At 50.0% G+C, this 26876-nt stretch overlaps 10 protein-coding genes across 10 annotated transcripts; 6 read left to right on the top strand and 4 right to left on the bottom strand.

Annotated features, from left to right (window-relative positions):
- Positions 1-144: 144 nt before the first annotated feature.
- BO83DRAFT_348866 (yippee/mis18 family protein) lies at positions 145-1254 on the top strand. Its single transcript, XM_025528853.1, has one exon. It carries the CDS (start codon positions 295-297, stop codon positions 991-993), a length of 699 nt encoding a protein of 232 aa, XP_025382782.1. The 5' UTR covers positions 145-294; the 3' UTR covers positions 994-1254.
- Positions 1220-3101, bottom strand: BO83DRAFT_181071 (SHNi-TPR domain-containing protein). Its single transcript, XM_025526474.1, has 2 exons — positions 1819-3101; positions 1220-1733 (listed from the first exon to the last, which is right to left on the bottom strand). The coding sequence occupies exons 1-2, from the start codon at positions 2866-2868 to the stop codon at positions 1446-1448; spliced, it is 1338 nt and encodes a 445-aa protein (XP_025382781.1). The 5' UTR covers positions 2869-3101; the 3' UTR covers positions 1220-1445.
- Positions 3102-3240: 139 nt separating this feature from the next.
- On the top strand, positions 3241-5840 carry BO83DRAFT_383047 (DNA polymerase epsilon noncatalytic subunit). The gene has a single exon (XM_025532363.1). It carries the CDS (start codon positions 3444-3446, stop codon positions 5682-5684), a length of 2241 nt encoding a protein of 746 aa, XP_025382780.1. The 5' UTR covers positions 3241-3443; the 3' UTR covers positions 5685-5840.
- Positions 5841-5912: 72 nt separating this feature from the next.
- Positions 5913-9742, bottom strand: BO83DRAFT_181049 (mediator of RNA polymerase II transcription subunit 14). Its single transcript, XM_025526472.1, has 2 exons — positions 8842-9742; positions 5913-8778 (listed from the first exon to the last, which is right to left on the bottom strand). Exons 1-2 carry the CDS (start codon positions 9538-9540, stop codon positions 6142-6144), a joined length of 3336 nt encoding a protein of 1111 aa, XP_025382779.1. The 5' UTR covers positions 9541-9742; the 3' UTR covers positions 5913-6141.
- A 1224-nt stretch (positions 9743-10966) lies between these two features.
- BO83DRAFT_393722 (MFS transporter) lies at positions 10967-12870 on the top strand (the record flags this gene model as incomplete). Its single annotated transcript, XM_025532988.1, has 2 exons — positions 10967-11126; positions 11186-12870. 2 exons carry the CDS (start codon positions 10967-10969, stop codon positions 12868-12870), a joined length of 1845 nt encoding a protein of 614 aa, XP_025382778.1.
- Positions 12871-14049: 1179 nt separating this feature from the next.
- On the top strand, positions 14050-15829 carry pdiA (protein disulfide isomerase PDI1; the record flags this gene model as incomplete). Its single annotated transcript, XM_025532987.1, has 4 exons — positions 14050-14411; positions 14480-14858; positions 14959-15398; positions 15463-15829. 4 exons carry the CDS (start codon positions 14050-14052, stop codon positions 15827-15829), a joined length of 1548 nt encoding a protein of 515 aa, XP_025382777.1.
- Positions 15830-15945: 116 nt separating this feature from the next.
- Positions 15946-17990, bottom strand: BO83DRAFT_181008 (uracil-DNA glycosylase). Its single transcript, XM_025526471.1, has 3 exons — positions 17341-17990; positions 16807-17266; positions 15946-16742 (listed from the first exon to the last, which is right to left on the bottom strand). Exons 1-3 carry the CDS (start codon positions 17700-17702, stop codon positions 16443-16445), a joined length of 1122 nt encoding a protein of 373 aa, XP_025382776.1. The 5' UTR covers positions 17703-17990; the 3' UTR covers positions 15946-16442.
- Positions 17991-18526: 536 nt separating this feature from the next.
- Positions 18527-20648, top strand: BO83DRAFT_325023 (transcription factor domain-containing protein; the record flags this gene model as incomplete). Its single annotated transcript, XM_025527994.1, has 3 exons — positions 18527-18613; positions 18665-19832; positions 19954-20648. 3 exons carry the CDS (start codon positions 18527-18529, stop codon positions 20646-20648), a joined length of 1950 nt encoding a protein of 649 aa, XP_025382775.1.
- Positions 20649-22205: 1557 nt separating this feature from the next.
- On the top strand, positions 22206-24790 carry BO83DRAFT_348848 (uncharacterized protein). Its single transcript, XM_025528852.1, has 3 exons — positions 22206-22543; positions 22611-23196; positions 23257-24790. The coding sequence occupies exons 1-3, from the start codon at positions 22260-22262 to the stop codon at positions 24310-24312; spliced, it is 1926 nt and encodes a 641-aa protein (XP_025382774.1). The 5' UTR covers positions 22206-22259; the 3' UTR covers positions 24313-24790.
- A 45-nt stretch (positions 24791-24835) lies between these two features.
- BO83DRAFT_371767 (actin family protein) lies at positions 24836-26851 on the bottom strand. Its single transcript, XM_025529957.1, has 3 exons — positions 26574-26851; positions 25980-26478; positions 24836-25908 (listed from the first exon to the last, which is right to left on the bottom strand). Exons 1-3 carry the CDS (start codon positions 26614-26616, stop codon positions 25032-25034), a joined length of 1419 nt encoding a protein of 472 aa, XP_025382773.1. The 5' UTR covers positions 26617-26851; the 3' UTR covers positions 24836-25031.
- Positions 26852-26876: the final 25 nt, after the last annotated feature.

Here is a 26876-nt window from a genome sequence, read left to right as displayed (position 1 = left end):
ATGGCCTCACATTTGTAGTTAGCACATCAGCCGGGATCCATAACTATAGACTTTGTCAGATGACCATGTCATGACTCGTTCCGATCGCTAGATCGCCAAGGAACGGGTGATGACCTCAGTATGATACCTACCCATTTCCATATACCTCACTGTAACAACTGCCTCTTCTATGCTAAAGATACTAGAACTATGATAAAAACTAGCAGCATTCTTTGATGCTCTCGCCGTTTAGTTGCTACACATGCCCCCCTATTCACGTACTTCACAGGGCAAAGATCCTATATCCAAGGCTCTATGTTTCCTAAATTCTTGCTCCAGCCATCTTTCTTCCGAACCAAACAGCGAAGCGTGAGGTCCAGAGTGCCATCTTCGGAAGAAGAATCCGGACGATTTCTGAAGCCAAGTGACGGCGGTTATCTGGAGGGCCATGTCTCATGCATCCGCTGTTCACACTGTGCAGCAGATATATGCCTGACGTCGCAGATAATCAGCAAAGGATTCACCGGTCGCTATGGCCGTGCCTATCTTGTGTCCGGCGAGCCTGCGCTCGCTAGAGGACCTTCACCAACCGATACACTTCTAAATACGATGATACAGCAGCCCGTGCCGCGGAGACTGGTCACTGGTGCGCACACAGTAGGCGACATCAACTGTTCCATTTGCGGAAATGTGCTCGGCTGGAAATATATCGCTGCCGAAGAAGAGTCGCAACGTTACAAGGTCGGCAAGTTCATTTTGGAGACCGAAAAAATTATGACATCTTCTTTTTGGGAATCGCCCGCCTTTGTTGAAACAGCATTACTCCCCGCGTATACCAGCTCTACCGAGGTTGGACATGACCAACCTTCGAACAGTATAGAATTTGATAGCCAGAACGAAGATGAATGCGAGGACTTATTCTCTGGAATCTGGACCCCTGGGTTGGCTGTACGCCGAAGAAATCGCAAACTGCCCGAACGCCGGTCTTCCCTATTCGGAATCACAGCCCTATGATAATGAGTTATGCTCTTGCGCCTAATGAAGCTTCATGAGAATCTCCATGTTTGATGAAATGAAGTATGACCCAACAGCCCCGCAGTTTCAGACGGAGCAAGGTGGGGTTGTTTGCTACGAAACCACCTTGTTTTGTGCACCAGACGGCTCTGATTCTTTGATTCATTTTCTCCTTTTCTCCCTTATGGTTCGTTGGGAGCTACCTTAATCAGTAATAATAATATGTGGTATCACAATAGAATTCACAGATAACTTGGTGGCTATTTCTGTAAAATGTATAGTTATTTCTGCGGCCTCGCTTCATTGGGTATCATATCCGAATTAACGCTCTAAACCTTTGAGCAAATGCTAGCATGATAGAGCACTTCCTCAGGTAATCTCTAGCTGCTACAAAGGGTTGATAGACAGAGCACCAGACACGTTGATGCCTCTGGCAATCAGTATACCCAGGTTCATTCAAGGTTATCGCCTGCTCGTGCTCTTTTTGTATCGCCTCCCGCGCCCTCTTCCGGAGCCGACCGTTTTGTTAGAGTCTCACTCTTCTGGGGTGGCTTCTTGCTCGCAGGTTTTCTTTTGATAAACGCAGAAAGGTCATTTGCTTCTTTTGTGACAGCATCGAGATGAGCCTTTTGCTCCGAAGGGGAATGCCCCATAATCTGACCCAAAATACCCTTCAGCACTGTGTTATCTGCATCGCTTTTCTCAATAGCAGATACTGGCGGGCGTCGAAGATCGACAAGCTGTCAAAATTCTTAGTAACTGTAGCCGAAGCAAAGGAAGTAGGAAGGGTATGCGATGAAGGGATTTGGAAAGGCTGTTGCTTACCCTTTGCTCCATGTCTGCTATGATGTCTTTGACATTTGCTATTCTTCTCTTCATAGCGGTCACCTTGTCCTCATCCAATGAATTATCGTCGACCAACTTCTTCTGTTCTTGATCCATCCTCAGACGGCAGCTTTCAATAGCCTTTTCCATTTGAGCTGCGGCCTCTTCCCTCATTTCCTCGTCGACCGGCCCTTTGAGGGTATTGTCCTCTTGGGAGCTGTCATTCTCATTTTTGACGGAGCCAAATTCTAGGGCAAGAGAAAGCTTGTAGTGACATTCTGCAACAGAAGGATCTTCAATCGGAAACAGAGACTGCCTTAAATCCAGAGACGTCCTCAGGTCCGTCACCGCATCTAAAAACCTTTCTGCCTCCAGTGAGATCTCCGCTTGTAAATCGTACGTATCCGCGAGACGTTCTTTGACGTGTCTGAGATCTGGAGGCAAATCTGCGGATTTCCCTTTGCCAATTCCCTCCTCTATCGTAGTTATCTTTTTGTGGTATAGCACGCGCGCCAAGTCAAGAACTTCGAAGGCATTGGCAAAGTCGTCTTCGTCATCGGCCGCACCTTCCTCACCGTCGGCCTCGTCTTCCGAATCCGAGTCGTCAAAGTTCTCATCACCAGTGAATTGGAAGTATGGCTTAGCTGGAACATCACCAGTATTTGACTTCTGGGCTCCCGCGAACTTCTCAGGTGGGCCCTGGGCGACAGCTTTCTCAACGATACCTGCGGTTGTGGCTGTTGCCGCAGCGGATGGCCTCTCGACAGATGCGCTGCTCGGCTGTGATTCTCCAGCTACCTTGGACCCAAGCACATCGCTCTTGCTGATGGCAACATTATAGAGGGCTTTTCCGTAGGCGAATAGTAAATCTGCATTTTCCAGCGCTAGTTCTCCGTTGAGCTCTGCTTGAAGTTCCGTGGCCTCAGAATATAGCTCTGCAGCGGCGTTGTAATCCTTGATGGCATCTTTGGCGGCAGCTTGCTTGATAAGGTCGTCCAAAGCTGTTTGAGTCTTTGTACTATCGTCTTTCGGGGATGTACTTGGTTCCATTATGGATGTGTGTGGTTGATGGTAACTTAGTGGACGAGGAATGAACCAGAACCAACCCAACAAGGAAATCCCTCCAATAGGCGGGGGGAAATATGATAATTGGGGTGGAAAGAGGAGTATCACGAAAAGAGGCTACTCTGGCGAATTTTATGGTGCCTTTGATCAAAATAGGTCTGGTGTGATGATCAGTGCATGAGTACTGAGAAAGATCAAGGATAATGGCCTTGTAGGTTGTCGCAAAAGTGGAACAAATCGCGTGGGGAACGCGCGTGCCGCCATTACCACCGCCACGACGCGTTCTGCTTGATCTACTCCATACGTCAATGCCTCGTCCAGGTAGGTAAAGGTTAATCAGTCAACCGGCGTTGGCAGGATCACCTTGTACTGACAGCGGTTCTCAGTTCTTCCCTCGCCCTCTCCATTCCCTTGAGTTTTTCCCTCTTCACCCATTCCGAGGAACTCTACGAGTTTCGTGTCGTGACATTGTCCCCGCACGATATCCGGCAGTTAGACGCGCATTCGACCAAGAGCGGATTTGCAGTACCAGTGTCGCAGCCACAATCTACTATCTGAATATGGACTCGGACCCCGTACCTTCATCGTCACCCGGATTTGGGACTCCCGCCTATCCATTCCGAAAGAACAGACCCAATGCGCTGCCTACGAGGACATCTGTCCTTCCCATACTGCTCCCTCCTTCGACTCTGCGGCCTGTGGCCTTCCGTACCTTCACGCGCAAGCATAACCTAACGATATCCTCTTCTGCGCTTCAAACACTAGCCACCTTCGTGGGGAAGAATTGTGGCTCGGCATGGCGCGAAGAAGGTCTCGCAGAAAGAGTACTTGATGAAGTGGCCAAAGCCTGGAAGAAAGCTGGCGGTGGTGTTATTGTCGATGAGGGTAAGGGCGCCTCACTGAAAGCCATCCTCCAGGCTTTAGAGAGCAATATGAGTGGGGGAAGGGTAGTCTCTGGGAAGCACGCCACGTCAGATGAGGTCCCATCAAGAACGACAAGTCCCGGCCAAGGAACCAGACGCTCTAGGGCCGATCCGCCATTGTATGCAGCGGCAGGGCTGGAAGGAGAAGGTTCAACAGAAACTTCCGATGTCCCCTCACACCCGAGACATTGGGTTAAAGTTATCGAGGCGTTTGATATACCGCGATTGACTTATAATGCGGATAAGAAATACTTCGAAGTCGCAAGATCAAGGCCTACCCTATTCCCCCCCTCCTCTCACAGAACGAATCTGTTCAGAGATCGTTACAATGTCATCCATCAGCGTCTACTTCGGCATGAGTCATTCCAATCACCGTCCGGTCCCTCGCATATCTTGCGCCAACCACCATCTTCTTTAGCGGTTACCCAAGGCTACAAGCTCACACCAATCGCGAATTTACTCGGGAGAAATGGCACATCACACCTTATTCTAGGTTTACTCTCAACGTCCCCAACGGGCGACTTAACACTGAGCGATTTGACGGGGAGTATTTCCTTGGACCTTAGACACGCGCGGATGGTGCCTGAAGATGGAGCTTGGCTCGCTCCAGGGATGTTTGTCCTCGTTGATGGGATCTATGAAGAAGAGGAAAATGTCAGGGGGTCCACTCTAGGCGGCAATTCCGGGGTTGGGGGTGCCATTGGAGGAGTTTTCGTGGGCGTTTCTATATGCGGTCCTCCCTGTGAGCGGCGGGAGACATCTCTTGGGATAAACAACCAACAAAGTGGCAGGGAGGTCAGTTCTAGTGGAGGACTTGGATGGATTGACTTTCTGGGAGTCGGAAGTGAACGTGCACGTGGCCCGCGAATGAGGCAGATTGAAACCAACTACCTGCGAGATGTAACTAAAAGCGAGCGCCGGTTAAGGGTGGCTGCTTTGGGGGAGGTCAATCTGGATAACATGCGGACTTTGGACGCGTTGCGGAAGGTCTTCAGCGTCTATCACCAATTGCCTTCGGAGGAGCGGCCAAGCATATTTGTCCTGACGGGGAATTTCGTGCAGAAAGCGATTATTAACAGCAGTGGCCAGGCGGGCAGCATTGAGTACAAAGAACATTTTGATGCTCTCTCCTTGATACTGTCGGAGTTTCCTTCATTGTTGCAGCACTCGACATTCATATTTGTTCCGGGTGACAATGATCCATGGCCGTCGGCTTTCTCAGCTGGCGCCGCTTCCCCAGTCCCCCGCCATTCGATTCCAGAGTTATTCACTACCAGGGTGAAACGTGCATTTGCTACTGCCAACTCGCAGTCGGACTCCTCACAGTCGTCCGGGCCTCCTGGGGAGGCAATATGGACTTCAAATCCTTCCCGCCTTACCCTATTTGGGCCTGTCCATGATATTGCGATATTCAGAGACGATATCTCTAACAGATTAAGACGAAACGCTGTAAACCTCTCCCACGGCGCCGATACCGCGATGGCTGAAGACGCGCACGCATCTCCTGGGGAGACTACCGACCATCTCGAACCTCACAGCCAGAGCCCACAGACAGGCACTGATTCTAATCCAACCCCGAGTACAACTCTTTTCGCTCGAAGGCTTGTGAAATCGATTCTAGACCAGGGCACTTTGTCGCCTTTCCCGCTTTCTTTGCGGCCCGTCTTGTGGGATTACGTCTCTTCCTTACAGCTGTATCCGCTTCCAACTGCAATCATTCTTGCAGATCCAGAGGCCGCACCGTTTTGTATAACGTATGAGGGCTGCCATGTGATGAATCCTGGCCGGCTTGTTCCGGAGGGCGAACTATCGTTTGTCCGGTGGATTGAGTATGATGCCGTCAAGAATCGAGGCAGGATACAGCAGGAACGCCTGTAGCGGGGGAATACGTGACGGAACTTATGCACTTGGTGCTAGAAAATTTTTGATTTCTTGCGAGGCTAACGACTTGGTGTTATGTAAATATACAAATGTGTTTTGACGTACGGTGAGCGGTTATATTCGCATTATGCAATGAACGGGTATTGTTATAGGACACATTGGAAACGATTTTCTCTTTTTTTGACCCTCCGACACCCGAGGCATATCTCCTCACCTCATTAGACTAAAATCTTCTCAAGACATTAAAATTCAACCACAAAGAGCACCTGCCAAAACGTACGCATGCGTTCGGCTACCACGGCAGCTGGCATAATAGGGAGCCTCTAATCACAAAGAGCTCGACCTGTAGACACTGTACAAGACGCAAACGATGGTCAAGAAAACAAATACGTTTCAACTGAAAAGAAAATAGATGCCTAAGATGCACTAGTCCAGGCAGTGGTCGTGAGCGGTTTCAGTCGATCATGATTATATCCTCTTTCTGCGCTGCCGTGTCTGCCTGGGAAAGAGTGCTTTTGTCGTTCGGCAAGGTTGTAAGCGGGTCTGAGAGGGAAAATTTAGCACCATCTGCTGTCCCCTTTTCGGCTTCCGACGCCGAGGTTCCTGGTTTGTTCGATCCATTAAAGTTGGCAGCAGAATCAGCAGGATCGTGTTTGGGATCAGCCCGGGAGGCAGCAAAGCACTTCTCAAGTTCTCGTAAGAGGATTCCGACTTTATTGACTTCTACCACGACTCCAGTTTCAAGCCCTTTCCAACCATCGCCCTTCGACGTATACAGTGTCTGTCTGAGTCTGGCTGTGATACTGTCATCGTTCTTACTATTTCCTTGGTTGTTCGCGTCCTTGAGTACCCAAACCGACCGGTTCTGGTGCGAAGCAGCCACCAATTGAAACCGAGCCTCGTCCCCAGGGTAGTGAATTTGGTACGTCCTAGCGTTGCGCACTGTTACGTGCAGTCTCAAAGGCCCACTGTATGAGGTACTGGCCATTAGCTGGTCCAAAGCCCTCATCAGGGGAAGCGTAAGCGTGAGAAGCTCAACAACGGTCTCAAGTCCCGCCTCGGTGGAAGAGCGGTTAAGACTAGACGCAAGGGATTCCTGGATTCGGCGGTGCGGGTTTTGGAGACCGAACTGTATGCCTAAACGCAGGCCAAATAAAGACTCGGACCTAGATGCCAGCTCAGTAGGGCTGAGCTCCATGAGAGATTCGTTCCTTGACAGATGTATATTGAGGCTAGCCGCAAGATCTCTCTCTGGACCATAAACAAAGGATATACTCGATAGCGAGAAGGTCCGAATCTCTACCTTTTTCCGTTGCAGTGACTCAAGAACGGAGAGCACACACTCAAGCCTCTGCAAATTCTCAAGAAGGCTGGCGATGACCGGGTGACCAGCAGGTGCAAGCAAACGCATCGCAAAGCCACTGCCTCCCTTTTGAAACACTAGTGAGCGATCCCAGCTCGAGATAAGTGGACCTAATGCAGCCGCAGAATCGACTAAATTGCCATAAGCTACCATGATAGCGCACTTCTCACGAGGATCAACTCCATGAAAAGCAAGACGAATAGTGTCTCTAATGAGACTCTTCTTCTTTGCCTTGACGGGCATGGCTGCCCTAAAAACACTAGGAAGAGTTGATACATCGTACCGGACAAGGATATCTGGCACCCGGAGATCAGGTTCGATCATCAACTTATGTGGGGGGGGATGGAACTTGATAGACTGCAAGTCCGATAAGTAGCGTGCATTGGAATGAATGGCCAGAATTCCTGAAAGACTGTGCCCGAGGTTTGCGAGGTATGCATCGTCAATATCATAGCGTGCGGGGAAGAATGAATCTGTGACAACCTGAGCGGAACGGAGAACAGACTGGCCACGGCCGCTTCCATGAGGGACGGGAGGACCCTTTGCAGGCACCGTTGTCCGAAGTTGCACAACCCACCAAGAATCGCCATCCATGCTGCTAGTTGCTGCCACAATCCAATTCCGTCCCCAGAGCTGATGAGAAAAAAGTGTGAAGCGTAGCACGTTCGGTGGGAAGATCCTTCGAATATCAACTTTCCATGCCCTCGGATTGAGTGGCACGAATCCTAGCATTTTGACCTTGGATTCTATTTCTTCTATAGCTGCATTGCAACGGATTCGAGCAACACGGGAGACAATGTCCTCAACAGAGGATCTTTCAGGATTGCGCTCCAGATCAGAGCGGTCCGAGACAGTCGGGGTGGCTGACAAGATACTCATTCCGGACATGGGTTCAATAGAGACTCGAAGATGCCTAGTTTCCGTGAGCTGGGCATCGAGTTGGCAATCACCGGGCTCAGTTCTTGTTAAATGAGCACGCAAGGATAGGAAGCCAGTTGAGAAAAGCGAGCTTTGTTTTATCTTGTTGTATGCCGAAGAAAGGATGTGGGAGACATGCAGTGCGATGACACTTCGCAGGACAACCTCCATAGAGAGATTTTCTGCATCAAAAGCAATATCTTCACATGGCACCTCCCCCCCATCCCTCATCCAGCGGAACTTTAAAGACGGTAACCCAGGGCTTTCGCTGTCTGACTTGCGATGGCCTCTCCTGATTCCGATCTCAAGCCAGCTTTTAGCTCCAGGCTTCAGTGTCCAGTACTGAACGACAAGTGTTCGGTGCAGCAACTCAACCCGCAACCCTTCAGACCAGGAACCTCTAGCCAATTCAGTAGCTTGCTTGAATAATATGTTGACTTTATTAGTCAACACCAGGTTATGTAACAAGTCGAAGCACCCGGTCAAGCCACTATTTTGAAGCACGTCATTAATCGTCATTTCGAGCTCGTTCAATAATCGGCCCTTCAAAACTGGTGGTGAAGGCGAGAAGAGGAAACGTATATCGACAAAGAAAAACTGCGAATTTTCGTTCTCTTCGCCAATGGAGAGGTCAAGTTCGAATTCGCCGGGGACGCTAAATGTGACCCGGCCATCATGGACCCGGTAATCCCTGAATGGAGGAGGAATCTCTTCTTGCACCACGAGTCGTGCACCGATTAATCGATTGATTTTCTGTAATTTCCTGAGAGTTCCTCGGACGGTCAAGCGCCGTGGGGGTTTGTAGCCGAACTAGAATTCGGCGCAAACAACATTAGAGAGATGGTCAATATTGTAGAAGATAACGAAGCTTACATCGGACATTGACGCCACCTTGCCCCTCGACAAGACTTCCAGTGCGGTCTTCAGATCAGGATTTGCTACCTGTGCCTGAACGAGGTCTCTTTTCATGTCTCCAACCCATTGTAACGCATTCATATACGCTTGGTGCCGGGTGCGAATGAAATTCTGAATGTCGATCAATTTACTAACATCAGCTGCTTGTCGACTCCATTGAGAAAGGACGAGCAGTTTTATGAATTCGGCTCTTTTAGCGTGAGAAAACTCTAATATTCGAAGCTTCTTCCGTATGTTTCCAGGAGACTGATTTCCAGGCGACTTGCCGGTAGTTGGAGCTGTCGGAGGGTGAAATTCATGAGAATTCACCTGCATCTCCGCCATTTCAGTAATCAAGTCCGATAGATCGTTCCAGCACTGCTGTACGGACCTATTGACCAACTTCGCGAAAGGGAAGAACCCTTGTGTGATATGGGGCAATTCAGGCGGTCCTTTAGTTACCCTTGATGCATGATTTGCTGAGACTGTCTCCACGCTTCGAGTTTGACTGGCGTTCTTTTCGACGCCATTAACATAAACAGGACCATCTTGTGCATTGGCGCCATTGAATTGAGCAACTTCTCCCCGAGGATGTGACAGTCCATCTTGAGGATAGGTGTTACCTGGCCCGTGTCTTAGTCCGCCAATGTTGGCATTGTCCATGACGACTCCCGGCATGTTCCGTGCATAAACGTGCTCCTTGTAGAATTAATCCCTCCCCTCCTTTACCCCTCGCACAGCACAGAACGAGCGGCTCAATATGGGGCCTTTCTGATACCGGAGGAACTGGCACCGGGGTAGGGAGGGAAGCTGACTATGCTGGGTAGGTCGGCCGAAGACTTCAATGTAATGCCATTTATGTTCTCTTAACCAGAGCGCAAACGGTTGGTTTGTGGTTAGCGACCGGATCGAGAAACTGTAACTGGCGCGTTATGCGCTCAACGTAGGGGGGCGGTTGACGACTGATTGAATGAACTCAGACCGAGGTGTCAGGGTCTCGTTGCTCTGGGGATCCTCAGATTGAGGCAATGGCCCAGCGCATAGGCTTGGCTGTGCACAAAAGTGGCTTGATAGGTATGACTTTTAGAATTTGTCTCGATGGGACAGAGATGCGACGCTAATTTGGAAGAAGTGACTGCCGTGTGATATGCAGGGTATCGAAAACCGAAGGTGGGGAGCTAGGTGATGTCAGAATAACCCTTTAGAAGAATAGGAGACGTGTAAAAGACATTCGCAAGATGAGCGATTGAAGCGTAAATACTGTGGGATCAAAGGTGGCGGGATGGATACCAATATGCTTGCAGAAGCGTTGAGAATCTGTGAAAGTACTGGTGGATGATCGAAAGATGAGGCCTGCGCGATGCGATGCAAATGCATGAGCACGGGATCAGCCAGTAGCTAGGTTTTGGTGCCTTTGTGCCTGAATTTTCTGCCCGGCTAAGATTACAATACCATACACCAAATTCTTTGAAGTTAATCTGCCGAAAAGCTATATGACAGGTAATATTGATACCACTAAGTTACAGTTACACCGCATTCCAGGACCAAATGGTTAGGTTCTCCGAAGCCTCCACCCGCAAGTTACCTACTTAGAGAGAGCTCCTCAGCGCTTTAGATAAGTAGATAAGTACTCGCCCCAGGTCTCCAAGCTTCCTCCATCCCCGGCCGCGCTATACGGTTGTCGGACCGGAGAGCTATCAATTCTACCCTACTACTAAAATTTTATCAATCAAATCCTGGACAAAGAACATCATTACGCCCTTCATTTGTTGCTCTTGCTGACGTCTCCTCCCCTTTTTGGAGCTCTGCCTGTTACTCGCTTCCAGCCTGACCGTCATCAATAGCACTACTACTATCATCCAGCCAACATCTTTCCTGCAGATTCCATTTCACAGCAAAGCAAGCTCAATTGTAAGTAACAATTTCCTATTCATTTTTAGCTCTTATTATGCGTATAGCATACCTATAAATCTACTACCAATTTACCAAAGCCGCCGTTTGTACGACTTGTTCCAGCGTATACGTTAACCAGCTTCAACAACATTCTACAGACAAGCGTGTTCGGTCTAGCTGTTCTCATTTTTGGATATGTGAGCTATTCATAATGCAAAATTGCACCAATTCTCCGGAAGTTCAGACCGCTTCCATCCGTCCTCCCCCTCCAGATTTCCCTGGAGATGACACCAGACCGACATCTAAGAAGGAGCTCGCTGGATGGTACAGCTATGGCTGGGCTGCCGAGGTTTTTACAGTGTGCGCTATGGGTATGCATCTCTTAAACAGGCCGAGAAGTACAATTTGTACACCTCCTAATATATTCTAGGATCGTTCCTCCCCATCACCCTAGAGCAAATGGCTCGAGACCGCGGTGTACTTCTTTCCGATAAGACAATACCGTGCAGTGCTTCTTGGAGCTCTCTAGAGCTGACCTCACCATCGAGGACATGGAACACCATCTTTGATACCACTGCATCTATTAAGCCAGGCTCACCCAGAACAAGCCAGTGCATTATCCATATTCTCGGCGTTGAGGTCAACACTGCAAGCTTCGCTATGTACACATTCTCACTGAGTGTGTTCATACAAGCCATCTTGATAATATCAATGTCAGGTGCTGCGGATCACGGAAGCTACCGCAAAATGCTGTTGGTCATCTTTGCACTTATCGGGTCCGTTTCTACGATGCTGTTCCTTGCAGTCGTTCCAAGGCTCTACCTTCTAGGTGGGTTGTTAGCGATTATAGCTAATACATGTTTTGGAGCTTCTTTTGTACTATTGAATTCTTTTCTGCCTCTGCTGGTTCGCTATCATCCCATATTGCTGGGTGGACATGGTGAGGAGGATTCACCCACCGAGACCAACCATGATTCGACCTCTACAGCCGATGGCTCGGGTCAAACCAACGGAACTGAAGTAACATCATTGCTTCGGCCAGAACAAAGCCGCAATGCCTCTACTACGGGCGACGATACTCAAGTGTTTGCCTCGAAAACTTCTCAGGAATTGAAGCTCTCCACAAAGTTATCCTCGAACGGGATCGGCATCGGATACATAGGTGCAGTGATACTGCAAGCAATTTGCATCCTGGTTGTTGTCGAAACTCACCAGACAACGTTCTCGTTACGCCTAGTCCTCTTTTTGATTGGGCTCTGGTGGTTTACCTTCACCATACCCGCGGCAATGTGGCTACGTGCCCGGCCCGGCCCGCCCCTTCCATATGGGAAAGAGACTCGTACATGGACTATTTATATGGCATACGCTTGGAAATCTTTGGGCAGAACAATAATGCGCACTCGACATCTGAGAGATATCCTGTTGTTTCTGGCAGCCTGGTTCCTCTTAAGTGATGGTATTGCGACAGTCAGCGGGACGGCCGTCCTGTTTGCAAAGACACAACTGGGAATGCAGCCAGCCGCTTTGGGGCTGATAAATGTCATTACGATGATTGCAGGAGTCTTTGGAGCTTTCTCTTGGAGCTTTGTGTCGCGAGCATTCAATCTCCGAGCTTCACAAACGATAGTTGCTTGCATTATATTATTCGAGCTTGTGCCGCTCTATGGTCTCTTAGGCTTTATCCCCGCAATCAAAAGTCTAGGGTACTTAGGCCTCCAACAACCATGGGAGATGTACCCATTGGGTGTCATATATGGACTCGTCATGGGTGGGCTTTCTTCATACTGTCGGAGCTTCTTTGGGGAATTGATCCCTCCGGGATATGAGGCCGCATTCTATGCTCTGTATGCCATCACTGATAAAGGTTCCAGTGTTTTTGGTCCCGCCATTGTTGGAATCATCACCGATCGTTACGGGGAAATCCGACCTGCCTTCGTCTTCCTGGCTGTCCTGATTCTGCTTCCTTTACCGTTAATGCTCTTGGTCGATGTAGAGCGTGGAAAAAGGGACGCGCTTTCACTTTCGAAGGAACTCGAGGGAAGAGCCAGACAGGAGGTGCCGGCCTATGGAGCTGTCACCCAATGCCCGTCTCATAGCGAGGACCTAGTGGAATAGAGGCGACAGGATGACTTGTAATTCATGTTCTTACTCGCCTGAGTAGATGTGGCCATCACCCGAATGTGTTACTTGGTATGGCCGAACAATGGCCCTGTCTGTACTGCCTCAGGTCTAGGGGACTGGATTGTTTATTTTGATAGCGCTTAGTAACTATATAGGCGGCATTTGCTGTAACTGATGTCCACCAGTACTTGCACTAAATTACCCAGCATAGTAGGTAGACACAACGGTGTGGAGGAGGAGCACAATAAACCGGGCTGCATGAAGATTGTTGTGTGATTACTATGGTTAAATAGAAGAAGTAATTCGAGACCTTGCCATGGAATGTGGCCAGCTGGAAGGTCCGCAGGAGTAGGTTCAACCCTTGGAGGGGGGGTAAGGGTAAAGGAGGAATGACTGAATACCAAGTAGTATCTAGTTAGCAACTACGGAGCACAGCAAGTAAATAACTAATTTAACCTAGTAACTGAACCGTTACTTAATTAAGTAATAAAGGGATCCAAATTGGTCGATGTAGGGGACGGTACCTCGGTACCACTAAGACAAAAGTGGGTAAGTAGCTCTCTAGGGGAGATACACTATGGTCTCACAATAATAACTAATCATCCTCATGGATACTGGTGTCCCATGTGCCTGAGCATGCATCTATGTCTACCATCCCTACCGGCCAATCGACCAAGTTGCTAGTAGCCATCGGTTTAGGTATCTACCTGGTACTACCCTTTCTTAAGTGAAGTATGCCTAGATTACCAGTCCCTTGGTATGAAGGTCCCTTGCTGTCCAGGGCGGGTCCGGTTGAGCCAGTCAGAATGCTCAGCAGGCCAGCTGACTGCAGAAAGAACAGACTGTCCTCATCGCCTCTTCATAGCTACAGGAGTAGTGGATTAGCTAGTTAATTCAGGCGGATCAGCCTATGATACTACTGTACTATTTATTTAAGAACTATTTGCCTTCCCATTCGCCCCCATCGCTCTTTTCTCTTTCGGTAGCTTCTGCTCTACGCATCACCTGCCTTCCTCTCCCTCCCCTCTCCTCCCTCTAATCCGGGCGGTCTATTGTTTTTATTTTCATTGACTTTCGAGCTTCTTCGAAAGCCACTGGGGAAAAGCAGACATCCATCGCGATACCCCCTCCCATTATCCCCGACTCCGCTGCTATCTCTTCTGTAATTTAAAAATGCGCTCCTTCGCGCCCTGGCTCGTTAGCCTTCTCGGAGCATCCGCAGTGGCTGCGGCTGCTGATACCGAGTCGGATGTTATCTCACTGGATCAAGACACATTTGAGAGCTTCATGAACGAGCATGGTCTCGTCCTTGCCGAATTCTTTGCTCCTTGGTGTGGCCACTGTAAAGCCCTCGCGCCAAAGTATGAGGAAGCAGCCACGGAGCTGAAGGCGAAGAATATCCCTCTGGTGAAGGTTGACTGCACCGCCGAGGAGGATCTCTGCCGGAGTCAGGGGGTAGAAGGTTACCCTACCCTCAAGATCTTCCGGGGTGTTGACTCTAGCAAGCCGTACCAGGGCGCGCGTCAAACAGAATCGTGAGTTCAAGCCTCAAAGAACGCTGTCATGTATGTGATGTGCCACTGACCCATACGGTGTTTCCTAGTATCGTTTCCTACATGATTAAGCAGTCACTTCCTGCAGTATCCTCAGTGAACGAGGGGAATTTGGAAGAGATCAAGACCATGGACAAGATTGTCGTGATCGGGTATATCCCGTCCGACGACCAGAAAACTTATCAGGCATTTGAGAAATATGCTGAGTCTCAGCGGGATAACTACCTCTTTGCTGCAACGGATGATGCGGCCATTGCGAAGAAGGAAGGTGTCGAGCAGCCCTCCATCGTGCTCTACAAGGACTTCGATGAGAAGAAGGCTATTTACGATGGCGAGATCGAAGAGGAGGCCATTCACAACTGGGTGAAATCCGCTAGTACTCCCCTTGTGGGCGAGATTGGCCCCGAGACCTACTCTGGCTATATCGGGGTAAGTAGGATCTATTCGTCAACCTGACATTTTCTTGCATTTCGGCTTGACTTTCGATGCCAACTTTCTGGCTGGACTGGCTAACCATTCTTGAACATAGGCTGGAATCCCATTGGCCTATATCTTTGCCGAGACCAAGGAGGAGCGCGAAAAGTACACCGAAGACTTCAAGCCTATTGCCCAGAAGCACAAGGGTGCCATCAACATTGCTACTATTGACGCTAAGATGTTTGGTGCCCACGCTGGAAATCTCAACCTCGACTCTCAGAAGTTCCCGGCATTCGCCATCCAGGATCCCGCAAAGAATGCCAAATACCCCTACGACCAGGCCAAAGACTTGGATGCCGAAGGAGTTGAGAAGTTCATCCAGGATGTTCTGGATGGCAAGGTTGAGCCTAGCATCAAGTCGGAACCTATTCCCGAGTCTCAGGAGGGTCCCGTCACGGTTGTTGTGGCTCATTCCTACAAGGATCTCGTCATTGACAATGACAAGGATGTCCTGCTCGAATTCTACGCACCTTGGTGTGGACACTGCAAAGCGTATGTCTATACAACTCTCCCAGGCTTACTGTAAGAGCGCAACCAACTAACGATCAATATATAGTCTTGCTCCGAAGTATGATGAGCTCGCAGCTCTCTACGCTGACCACCCCGATTTGGCGGCTAAGGTTACCATCGCCAAAATCGATGCGACGGCCAATGATGTCCCGGACCCGATTACTGGATTCCCTACCATCCGACTTTACCCCGCCGGTGCCAAGGACTCTCCCATTGAGTTCTCTGGCCAGCGCACTGTCGAGGATCTTGCCAACTTTGTGAAGGAGAATGGCAAACATAACGTCGACGCCCTTAATGTCGCTCCTGAGGAAACCCAGGAGGGCGGTGATGTGACTGAGGCTGCTCCCTCCGCTACGGAGGCCGAGACCCCGGCTGCCACAGAGGACGAGAAGGCAGAACATGATGAACTGTGAACGGTCTTCCGGTTATGATCTCGCTTAGTACTGTGCCGTATCAATCACTAATTATCTGAAATATTGATTTTCCATTGTTGCCATTTGTAATCTCTTGACCAATCCGTTATTGGTTGACCTTGTTAGCTAAATTGACCAATTTCTATATGGCCAATGTAGTGAATATACAATTTGCTCCACACTTGTCTACCTCATTCAATGGAATCTCAGGCTTGTCCGAAACTGGAGTCCACGGAAATCCATGTGTAGCATTCCCTGGTGAGCCCGATGACTGAATCTTACTCTTGCCGTAGACCAAAGGCTGGGACGGCACGTCAATGACTGCAACAGTTGTTAATCCCGACACCGTGACCCCCAAATTCAAGTGAAGTGTGTACCAGGGTCGAAAGAGCAAAAGAGCAATAAGACTTTGACATCTAAACCATACATCATCACCGTCTCAGTCTCACGCAAGCGGACACGGTGAATAATACCGTGATTGATGACCCAGAACGGTGGCTCGATTTTAATCACGACTTCACTCTATTAGCTCCTTCGGGTTATGAGCAGTGGAAATAGAGATGCAATGAGGGAAAGAGACTTGAAATTTTTACGAAGTACCCAGTGTTAGCATCTACCTGGTCACTTCTGCTGCTGCTAGGGCTTCCAGCGCATCGAGATCGTCTTCAAACTCGTCAACGGCCTCGGTAGATTTGGCAGGCTCTGTTGTTTTGGAAACCTCTTCCTTCACCAAACTAGCATCTGACTCCTTAGCGATAGGTTTTTTCGGTGCACCAGTGAGAGCAGGGCTTTGGATGGTGGTAAAAGGTGAGCTGATTTTGCTCTTCGAAGTCAATGACCAGTCGATGACTTCGTCGGCACCATAACGTTCCGCAAGCCACTCATTGCATTTTTTGAAATGTTGATTTCCGAACTGCAAGATAATTCAACGTCAATATCATATGGCACATAACCGATAGTAACAGGAATCTACTTACGAATCCTCTTGACGCACTTAGCGGGCTTGGATGGACCGATTGCAGAACATAATGCTTCGCTCTATTGATGCCTGTCACACGCTTCCCTGCGGGTGTTCCCCATGCAAGAAAAACAACTCCGCGCGTCCGTACTCGGGCCACCAAGTCTATGGCTTTCTGCGTGAACAATTCCCATCCCTTGTTTGAATGGCTAGCGGCCTGATGTGCGCGTACAGTCAAGCAAGTATTCAGCATTAATACACCACGCTCGGCCCAGGGTATGAGAAGGCCACCCTTGTTTGCGGGTCGTTGGAAAGAGGGATAGTCATTATGAATTTCGTTGAAAATGTTGACGAGGGAAGGCGGGGCAGGAGTTGGAGGGCGGACGGAGAATGCAAGACCATGAGCCTGGTTATAATTATGGTAAGGATCTTGGCCGACGATGACCACCTTCACCTTGTGGAGAGGCGTATGACGAGACCTAGTATTCAAGATTAGTTACCCCAATTGCTCATATGAATGATAGCGTCAATTTGGAAGACGATGGCGATTTACCATGAGTAGATATCTTCTTCGGGAGGAAAGATTTTAGCCCCCGATTGCTTTTCCTTCTGGAGGAAGCGCTTCAGCGCCAGGAACTCCGGCTTGACGACTTCCTCCTTAAGCTGTGCCAGCCAGCTCTCGTCGAGAGTGTCAATTTCAAGTTGGAGGAGCTCCTTTTGTTCTGGAGTCAATGAGTCGACCCATTTCTGCTTGTTGAAGCTCGATGAAGACGAAGTGGGTTTTGGGTCGCTGGGTTTGCTTTTGGGGGCCCCAAAGAATGAAGTGATGCTTCCATTGGCCTTGGGTTTCTTGGAATCGGCCTCTGGTGTCGTCAAATGATTAGCATCACGTTTCATGCCCGCTCTACCGGCCATGTTGCCGACAATCGTGTGTCGCCTTCTGTAGGTGATTGTGAGAAGGTATGTCTCCAGAGAATGGGGGCCAGAAAAATCGATTGGGAAGAATCAATGGGAAGAGGCAGACGATGAAGTAGCGTTAATGAAGCTGGGAAGGGAACTTGACAGATTACAAAAGTGAGGCGAGGGTAAAGAAGAACAAGAAAGAAACAGGATGAGGAAGCGAAAAAGGAGGACAGGGAAAGCCCTTTAGAAAAGCAATGGACTCACCTGGGTGAGGGTATCCTTCGAATAGGTCGAATCGTCAGGAGATAATGCATAGGAATGGATACTCAAGAAACTCTTCCAGCCGCAGCGGAGCACTGGCCGGCAAACGCGTCGCAGTTGCGCGAAACCACGCGTTAATTGGGCGTCCATGACAGGTCCGGACCGTCTGGGAGGAGGAATATCAATTCTCCGTTCGATAAGAATTGGATGTCGTCACGGCGTAATCTTCGTGGTACGCGCTATCCAATACTTCCCCCGTAAGTTAGAGCATGAACTAGTACATTGTAATGACTACTGTAGGAAATAAGTTGATCCTTGGAGATCTAGACCATTGCTTTCCTTGCCTATCAACCAAGGTACGTGCAAGTCAACCCGGGAATATCCTTAATGGCCAGATACACGTTACTTACTCAAACTAAGTAGTTTACCTGGTTAATCGATTAATTACCGGTTCTATCATGAACTAGTCGTCGACTTACACAGAACGCTGCTTACCCAGAAAAATAAGACTAGAAAGCACCTGGCATGGCGAGTCATTACTTTTGAGTCATTAAATAGTAACAAAAAGAAAAGCCATGGAGCTTACTTGGCTTGCCGATACCCCTCAATCTAGACGCCGGACGCGGGCGTTGCGAGCATGTGCGACTTGCCAACGACGAAAGGTATGTGATCTCCCATTTTGTGGTGGACTGGTGGCTAAATTCTGATAAAAGAAACGCTGCCGCCATCTAGACACAGCAAACGGCGTAAGCCATAATCACGTCCTACAGACAGGCGCTAGCAGCCATGTACCGCTTCAACGGCAACAACAGAGTACCACGGTCACCGGCGATCAACCGGTTGATACGACCCTAGCCGGTAGCCTTAGCAATCCAAGCAGCGTGCCCTCGAGCACCTCCCAAACTGAACGGTTTGTTGGTGATCTGAACCCAGAAGCTGTGATCAGGGAGAAATTGGACTCTGCCAACGCAAGCCATCTGCGCGATCGAATCGGGCTCTGGATCAGCTCCTCAGACGTTCACGGTCATAGAAAACATGTGCCTAATACTGATCCTGAGTGGACCGGACACCGTCCCCAAAATGGACCAGAGTTACAATCCGTCGCATCCGCGCTCAATCAACAATATTCATCTGGTATGGATGCCTGTGGTCGTTTGCCCCATTCTACCCGCCATCATCTGTTCTCCATCTATTTCAGCAAGGTCAACCATATCCTGCCCCTTGTCGACCAGGCATCTTTCGCCCAAGCCAACTCGGATGGCGTCGCATCTGTTTTTTTGGAGAGAGCCATTTGCCTTGTCGCTGCTAAAGATAGGGCGGCTGGTCCTCACCTTCGCTTTAGCAATGATGGTCCCCTCATTTCCTCTCGTTCATTCTGCTCTAAACTATATCAAGGGTTGGTAGTCGCTTTAAATGTCGGGCTGGAATCTGATAGACTTTGTCGTATTCGCATCTTGACCCTTATGTCACTGCATTGTGAGGGTTACGAAGGTGCAGAAGCGGCGTCTATGCACCTGTGTCAGGCCATTCATCAAGCTCAGACGGTAGGCCTGCATTTGGACCGACCGGGTCGGGCACCCGGCGATTCTCTATTCAACCTTTTCTGGTGCCTATGGGGCCTGGATAGGATGCATGCCTGTATTGGTGGTCGCCCAGTCATCCTCTCCGACTGCGATATCGGAATTGAGAAACCGAAAATTCAGGATATTTCTCCCAGATCCGCCTTTGATATCTGGTTTGCAATATCTGATTTACTGTCGACCGTGATCTCGCTTTATCGACCATCATCGGACCATACAGTTGGATGGGAGGGCGAATTCCCTGCATTTGAAGGCATTACAGGCGATAAATTGCAAGATGACCTGGACTTCACTACACTAGGTATGTCTCTTTAGCATGTCTTCCATCAACCCATGTCTGAGAAGAAATGGTACGGCCTAGCTGAGAGGGGAAGGGGATTGATCTGTTTCCAAGGACGGTTTGCTAATCACGGAAAGAAAAGGTCTCCTTGAGCTCTACTATCATGCAGTTGCCATACTGTCATGCAGATACAAGGTTACCCACCGGTCGGATGAGTCCAGGCCTTCATATGTCCGCCAAGGTCTTGCTGCCATCCGAATCCACTCCATTGCTGCTATCGAATGCTCCCAAGAGTTACCGCCTTTGCCGATTGTTCCATACGCATTAGCACTTTCTATGGGTGTGTCATATCAACAATTTCGCTCAAGTAAGCTCATCACGCATCTTGATCGAGCCCGAACCAGCCTGGAAGCTTGCTGTACTCTGCTCGAAGAACTGGGCGGGCTCTGGTATTCTGCAGAAGCAACGGCACGACTGGGCCGGAAAGCGTTGCACCAAATTGACGAGGCCGAGCTTGGACATCACCAACATGGCCGGGCTGCCAGTCCCGCCACGCCCACAACCCAGAATCCGAGGGCGTTTCTCTCCCCGCCTCCGGATTCGTCTTTCGATCCCGCCCAGGGTACTCTGAGTAATGTACGCAGTGGGGCGCCCTCGACTGCGCTAGGGCAGGAACTTCCGCCCCGGCCATTTTACTCGCAAGATATCAGTGTTCCAGACCCTGAACATGACAGCTTTACGGACATCGACACGTTGTTTGGAGATTTCCTCGATCTCTCTCTGCCCACCAATTTCTGGGACCCCTTGTTCATGGCAGAGCCACCTCCCGGGACCTAGTAGGATACCCCGTCAGGAATTCCAGGCTCGGCTTAGGGCGAGCGCAGTCCTGGCTACAGCATCTTCGGGGGCCGGCATCATGGTCTGCGCGCAGGTTCGCAAGACCGACGACAAGAATTGGCTCGAATTTGCGCCGATCTTTATTCGCTACCAAGGCTGACGGGCTCATCACTCGGCCAAGCTTACTTCATGTAGCACTTGAGTAACTCGTCGCTGAATATAGCGAAGTAGCCGGCCCAGACAGAGGTGAGAGCCCAACAAGCTTATCAGATCATCCTTTCGCTACGATCAGGGCCAATGATCAAGGTAGGGGCAAGGCAGGCAGAGTACGCAGAGGCATGGCATGACGAGGGGGGCAGACTAGTTAGATGGTTCGTTAGGAGAGGCCGAGGGAGTCTAGACGTCGACCGGTATTGACCGGTTCGTGTTGCGGCCAAGTGGAGTCGCCCGACATCAGATCGTCATCTTCCGACGATTCTCATTAAACATCAGCCGCTGGAGGACCGCCATTGGTGTCCACCGTCCGCATTGTCAATGGAATTATGCTTGTGCTAATTACAAAGTAGCCTCAGCCCCGTTTCCATGAATCCTGGCTCTTTTTTTTGGGTGACTCGTAAGGCCCGGAAGGCCATGAGGGCTGCCTGTCGGCTGCTTGTAATTTTAAATTGTTGACCTCCACTTTCAACCAAACTCCCCTCCACCCCCTTTCCAACCCGTCTAGTGTCTGTTCTACGTTTCATTCTTCTATAAACTTGGGGATAACCACTTGCCACCTCTTTCTTCCACAGCCTACTCCGTCTGTGCCTTGTATAAAGCTAGCTAGCTGTCCGGGTCCCCAGACTGGAGATAAACCAACCTCAGCCCTAACTAACATCGGCGGGGTCGATTGGGCGCAAATTCCCACGAATTGTTCGAACATTTTCCTCCCTCGCCTCGCCTATATTGCTATCAATTTACTTCCTGCGGCGGTCCCACCACTCTTTTGACACATGTCACGTCTCCCATGTGCAATCTAATCAACAGCTGAAGCTTGCTCGTTTTCTTTCTTTTTTTTTCTTTCTTTCTTTCTTTTTTCAATTACCCAACGATCAAGCAATTAATCACCCTCACCCTCACCCCACCCGCCTTCCACTTTGTGTCTGCACGGGCGTGTGTATACGTGTGCGTGTGCGTGTGCGTGTTTCCATTTATATACAGCAACGTGTACACGGAGGCCTGCGGACTCCGTTACATGTCTTCGCCACAGCCGTTAAATATTATTGTCGTTGCTTATATGCGCTCTTTGCTCGACCTGATAAAAAGATTTACTGCAAGGATGCTACTATGAGCAACCCCTTCATTAAGCCTAGATATCCCGCTGAGGGTTCGGCCGTGTGCAGCTTGATCGCGAGGAGGTAGTTACCTGTATAATGCTGTTGTTGCGCAGAGCGAGCAAGATCACTATAGCCCATCATTTACGGATTTGCAATTGAATTACGGGAGACGAAGATAGAGAGAGAGAGAGAGAGTGTGTGTGTGTGTGTGTGTGTGTGTGTGTGCGTGTGTGTGCGCGTGTGTGTGCAACTAGAACACAAGGTCACGGATACTGAACTCCAGTCTTTACACCTATTTATGGCGTCTCCAGCGGAAAGGGAAGGACGGTTGGCAGTTTCTGCCAATGCCCGACCAAGCGAGGGGATCAAACAAACCAAGGAACGGCGACCAGGCCAATTCTCAAGGCACCCAATCTCTCAGCTGCAGGGACCCTTCGAGGAATCGATACAGGAAGCCATTGGCATTGGGAACGGTAGATGGGTAGCCAATATTGATGCTCAATCTCGGCGCAAACTCCTACTCGAAAGCCCCAAGTATGAACGGCTTTGTGGCAGGAAATGGCGCCAGAGAGCCGATGAAAGGCAAGCTCTCAGTCGAGCTCCGGTCCCTTGGACTCGCTCAGCAACATTGTAAACTGACTGCCTCTAGATATCACCCCCTATGGAAACTCATCGCCCAGATGTCCTTTGGGGTCCACCTCCTAGTTGGAAAACTCGCCAAGTCCGACGTGGAGGTCTTGAAAATCCTTCAGGTTCATGTAGACGAGATGGATGGATTTCTTAAGAGGACCTCGGAAGATTTTCTAATCATCCAGATTGACGTGCGCACACGGAGTAAGTATCTTAGCCTACCTCTCGAGAATCTAATGATTTTCGATGAGATGCTGGAGGAGCGCAGTTTCCGTGGCTCTATGATCGAATATAATGACAGGATCGAACACGCCATTGATCGATTCGCAACTGCGATCGAAGATTCCCTGAAAGACATCCAAAAAGGCCGGGAGGCGGTGGGTGCGCTATGGACATACCTTCAACAGTCAGCCGAAAAGCATAGTCCATTGCCTGTTAGACTACTGGCTGTCTACCAAGCTATGCTCGCAAACGCGGAGGGCTGGAACATAGCACTTTCGAATCTCCGTCGGAAAGGTGTCGCTCTACAATCGGCCCTTCTTCAGCTTGGCCTAGCCACGACAGAGCTGCAGCGACGTGTGGGAGTAGCAAGTCGAAAAGCTGTTGTAAGTTACCAGGGGACTGTTAGACCCATAATTGCGTGCTCGAGCTGAGTATTTCAACAGGTGTCCTACATGCGAAGTACCAATGGATTGACCCGAAAGAAATCACTGCGGCAACGATTCATGGAAAGAGGCTCATTCGTTAGCGCACCGGCCTCGACTCCGAACAAACCTCTTCCCCGTGTTCCGGACCGTCCGGCGACGGCGACCCTCTCCCGGTCGACTGACCGTAATAGGCTCACGCAGAAGAGTGTTCCGAATCTCAGGGCGGCCAGGGAGAATGACGAGCGTAATGCGCACACGAAGCTACCAGACCGAGCCAAGTCTGTCAACGGTACTACTGACGGCTTCGACTCAGAAGGCTTTGTGCTTAAGCTTCGCCGTCTCTCCAGATCCAAGCTCAGAACAAGGGAACTTGCAAGCGAACATCCAGAACCCCTACCAGTGCGCCCTTCCACTGCACCTTCCAGGGCGTCGAAAGCTCGAAGTATATATCTGGAACCACTGAAGTCCCTGCACAAAAGTAAAAGGGAACCAAGTCAGACGGCTCATACTTCAATGGTGCCAGCTCAAACGGAACGTCCGGTTGCTGCTCAACCTTCAGCGAGACGAGAAACGATGAAAAACCAATTACTGCAGTATTTCAAATCCGACAAAGTGGTTGATGCTTGGGAACATGAAACGCAAAAAGAGAAAAACAATACCGAGGATTCCTCCCAGGCCAAAAAGGCCGGCCCTTGGAGCGAGTTTTGTGCAGAGTCGTCCATCAATGACGATGGCTGTCTACAAATAAGATCGGACATGGTCGGATCTGATCTGAACAATGATATGGCATGGCTCCAGGAGGATGCTGGCGCGATGACTACTTATTCCTTAAAGTCAAAGAGGGATGTCGGACCCAGGATCCACGTCCTTTCGGTCCAATTTAGCCTTGCGCAGGATGATAACGAACTAGAAAACCAAGACCCTGAAGCGGAGCTTGAAGATACACAATCGGTCATAACAGCTCTTCCTTCCATACCAGCCGCGCCGGTGAATACGGAAGAATTCCATCCTCATTCGCTTTATCCTGGATACAATCTCGGACATCCCTCTGAGCCTGCCACGGTCTTTACCTGATAAGGCCAGGATATTTCCAGGCGGCTTCAAGCCTGCCGAGCATGCCATCTGAAAGTCCAAGTTCAGTGTCACTGGGGCCGAAGTTCGCCACACATTGTTGCTTGAACAACCGATCCGTTTGCGATGTGGAACAAGGCAAGCAGCAAGTCCTTGTGCCTTTCGGGCCCGGGAATATCTTGTAATACCCCCAATACGGATTACTACTCTGTACGACAAATTCTAGTTTCGGCCCTGTGAGCCACGCGACCAGAACGCAAAGGCAGTGCAACCAATACAACGACAACAAGATAGGGTGAAGCAAGTATCTATCTATCTCTGTTGTATATGCGCCTACGTATTTTCGTGTTCACATTGTAGTCAGGTCGTGGCGTTCCCATATCAGACGGAACCTTGAGTACCTCAGCAGCTTTGCGGCCATAGGACATCGTCTACTGGCTTACGCGCGTAAGATGCACGGCGCGGTACATCTAGCTGGAACTAGTAAACAATATAAAGGAGAGACATTTATGTCTCGATATTCACACCGGAATTAAATCGTTTTAACGGATGCACCGATTCTCCTGGGCTGTAGTTATGAATAGCACACGAAGGTGTTCAGAAAATGATTAAGGGCAGTAAACAACAGAAGGTAGAAAAAGGAACATAAATTTTTGAGAGAAGGCGGAGGGGAAGATTGAGGGACGTATAAAAGACGAGTAAGACATCACAAAGACAATCTTCTACTTGCAGCGTTTCTCGACAATATTCGGACCATGTTCGTCAAACTCCTTCTTGGAGATCCACATCTGATGGAAGGTACCCAAACTGGCGAGGATACTTCCACCGATCCAAGAGCCAAACTTCCGCTCCGCGGTGTTTCCTGGGGCCGATATACGAACGCGTGGACCTGGGAACATCTGCATGAGCTCCTGGTTCAAACGGTCGGTGAAACCATAGAGTAAGCTGGAGGCACCCGTGACAACAACGTTAGCCAACAAGTGCGGGCGGATGTCGACGTCGACGCCGTTCAACGCATTCTTGATGAGCTCGGGCACAGTTTGTGCCGGCGTCGGTGCGGGGAATGCCGATTCGGGGTCCGGGATTGCAGCTTTGGCGTCGAATAGGGATTCGACGACCTTGTAGCGATCGACTCCGAAGACCTGATTGTAGCCGTCGGGGAACTCGAAGGGCCGGCCGGGGCTGCTCTTGGCCAGTTCTTCGTTCGAGACGCCGTTGGGTCCTGTGGCGGAGAGCTTGTTGGGGCCGGGCCAGACCTGGACAACACATTCCTTGAACTCGGACAGGGTTCGCTCTTCCAGAAGTGTTCTGTAAGATGCGTCAGGAGCTCTGTCGGGGGCGAAAGTCTTGTATTTAGCTTGTGGGGGTTGGCCGGCATCAACTGCTGTCTTGGACGAGATCAGATAATGAGGAGTGATCGTTATCGGCTGCGGGGCGTTCGACTTGAAGAGAGCGCGGATCTGAGATGAGATATAATCACCACCGAGAGGGGAGTGCTGCACTCCCCGCTTCAGTATCATACCGTCGTGGACCGGGGTTACGGAGATGTTAGAAGCGCCAATGTCAATCACAAGGGCGGAAGCCTTGCCGGCCGCAAAGCTTTAGGCGAGGAAGCATGTTAGCGAGATCTACAAAGACTCAGGCCATCGAACTGACAGGTCGGTACTTACGCTGAAAGAACACCGTTCCTGGCTAGATAGAAGGCCGGGGTTCCCCACTTCTCCATAGCAAGCTCGATAGTCTTCTCGCGCGACTTCGTGGGATTCCAGCCGGGCTCCGACATCAGCAGCGGACTATCAGCAAGCAGCTTCTCCTCGGTTTCCACCCCTTCCATTTCTGTAGATAATTCGCCCTCCGGCACGTCGTTCAATCCGTTCTGTAGGGGATTTCCAGGCTTTGGGCCCGTCAGGCGCGAAGTGAAGGCATATTCCCATACTTTCTCTGCCATGTCCCAGTCCTCCACGATTCCATCGCGACCCATTGGGTTGTGAATCGACAGACCGGGCCGGGGCGTAACAAAGATATCATCACCGAAGACCAACTTCGACTGGCCATCTGAAGAATATCTCCCGTAGTATGTCGGAATCAGGGATTTGGGTGTGTCTTCCCCTGCAAATCCAGCTCGTGTCGTCGAGAAGCCGGGGTCGAGCACAATCGCCGACACCTCATCTAGACATTGAAGGGTCAGAAGTGCTAACAAGAAAGTGTCGCGCAAGAAAAAAAAAATGTGTCCTCAGCTACGCGCAACAGAGGAATTGACATACCTCCGCCATATTCAGCCGTGGAAGGTGGGATGGAGGGATTCATGGTCGGCGTAGACGAGCCAGGCGAAAGGTTTTAGGATGGTTCACTGCCCGAATTCAACCAACGACGCCGATGTGGGAGGGAAAGAGTAATCGAAAATTGACGACAAGCGGTGGGGATCTTGTAGCCAAAGGTTGCAGCGGGGCAGTTGGCAGAGGTAGAGGTAGAGAAAGAAGCGATTAGAGCAGATGGTTTGATTGATTGATAGTGGAGGAGGCACGGGTAACTACTAGTTAACTTGAGATGGCCGATGATTGAATGAA

The sequence above is a fragment of the Aspergillus eucalypticola genome, assembly GCF_003184535.1.
Source record: "Aspergillus eucalypticola CBS 122712 chromosome Unknown BO83scaffold_40, whole genome shotgun sequence".
In the NCBI taxonomy this organism is placed as follows: Eukaryota; Fungi; Ascomycota; class Eurotiomycetes; order Eurotiales; family Aspergillaceae; genus Aspergillus; species Aspergillus eucalypticola.
The sequence above is the reverse complement of the archived record's forward strand: the minus strand, read 5'-3'. Positions and strand labels throughout refer to the sequence as shown.

Bases quoted from the DNA above. Each gene is read 5' to 3' on its own strand.
- BO83DRAFT_181049 (XM_025526472.1), bottom strand. From the start codon at position 9,540: ATGCCGGGAGTCGTCATGGACAATGCCAACATTGGCGGACTAAGACAC. The intron at 8,779-8,841 runs GTAAGCTTCGTT...GCCGAATTCTAG, and splicing joins AGGTGGCGTCAATGTCCGAT to TTCGGCTACAAACCCCCACG.
- BO83DRAFT_181008 (XM_025526471.1), bottom strand. From the start codon at position 17,702: ATGGCCGGTAGAGCGGGCATGAAACGTGATGCTAATCATTTGACGACA. The intron at 17,267-17,340 runs GTAAATCGCCAT...CTTGAATACTAG, and splicing joins GAAGAAGATATCTACTCATG to GTCTCGTCATACGCCTCTCC. The intron at 16,743-16,806 runs GTAAGTAGATTC...ATTATCTTGCAG, and splicing joins TAAGTGCGTCAAGAGGATTC to TTCGGAAATCAACATTTCAA.
- BO83DRAFT_348848 (XM_025528852.1), top strand. From the start codon at position 22,260: ATGGCGTCTCCAGCGGAAAGGGAAGGACGGTTGGCAGTTTCTGCCAAT. The intron at 22,544-22,610 runs GCAAGCTCTCAG...GACTGCCTCTAG, and splicing joins CGCCAGAGAGCCGATGAAAG to ATATCACCCCCTATGGAAAC. The intron at 23,197-23,256 runs GTAAGTTACCAG...GTATTTCAACAG, and splicing joins TAGCAAGTCGAAAAGCTGTT to GTGTCCTACATGCGAAGTAC.
- BO83DRAFT_371767 (XM_025529957.1), bottom strand. From the start codon at position 26,616: ATGAATCCCTCCATCCCACCTTCCACGGCTGAATATGGCGGAG. The intron at 26,479-26,573 runs GTATGTCAATTC...TTCAATGTCTAG, and splicing joins CACGGCTGAATATGGCGGAG to ATGAGGTGTCGGCGATTGTG. The intron at 25,909-25,979 runs GTAAGTACCGAC...CCTCGCCTAAAG, and splicing joins AGGAACGGTGTTCTTTCAGC to CTTTGCGGCCGGCAAGGCTT.
- BO83DRAFT_348866 (XM_025528853.1), top strand. From the start codon at position 295: ATGTTTCCTAAATTCTTGCTCCAGCCATCTTTCTTCCGAACCAAACAG.
- BO83DRAFT_383047 (XM_025532363.1), top strand. From the start codon at position 3,444: ATGGACTCGGACCCCGTACCTTCATCGTCACCCGGATTTGGGACTCCC.
- BO83DRAFT_181071 (XM_025526474.1), bottom strand. From the start codon at position 2,868: ATGGAACCAAGTACATCCCCGAAAGACGATAGTACAAAGACTCAAACA. The intron at 1,734-1,818 runs GTAAGCAACAGC...GAATTTTGACAG, and splicing joins TAGCAGACATGGAGCAAAGG to CTTGTCGATCTTCGACGCCC.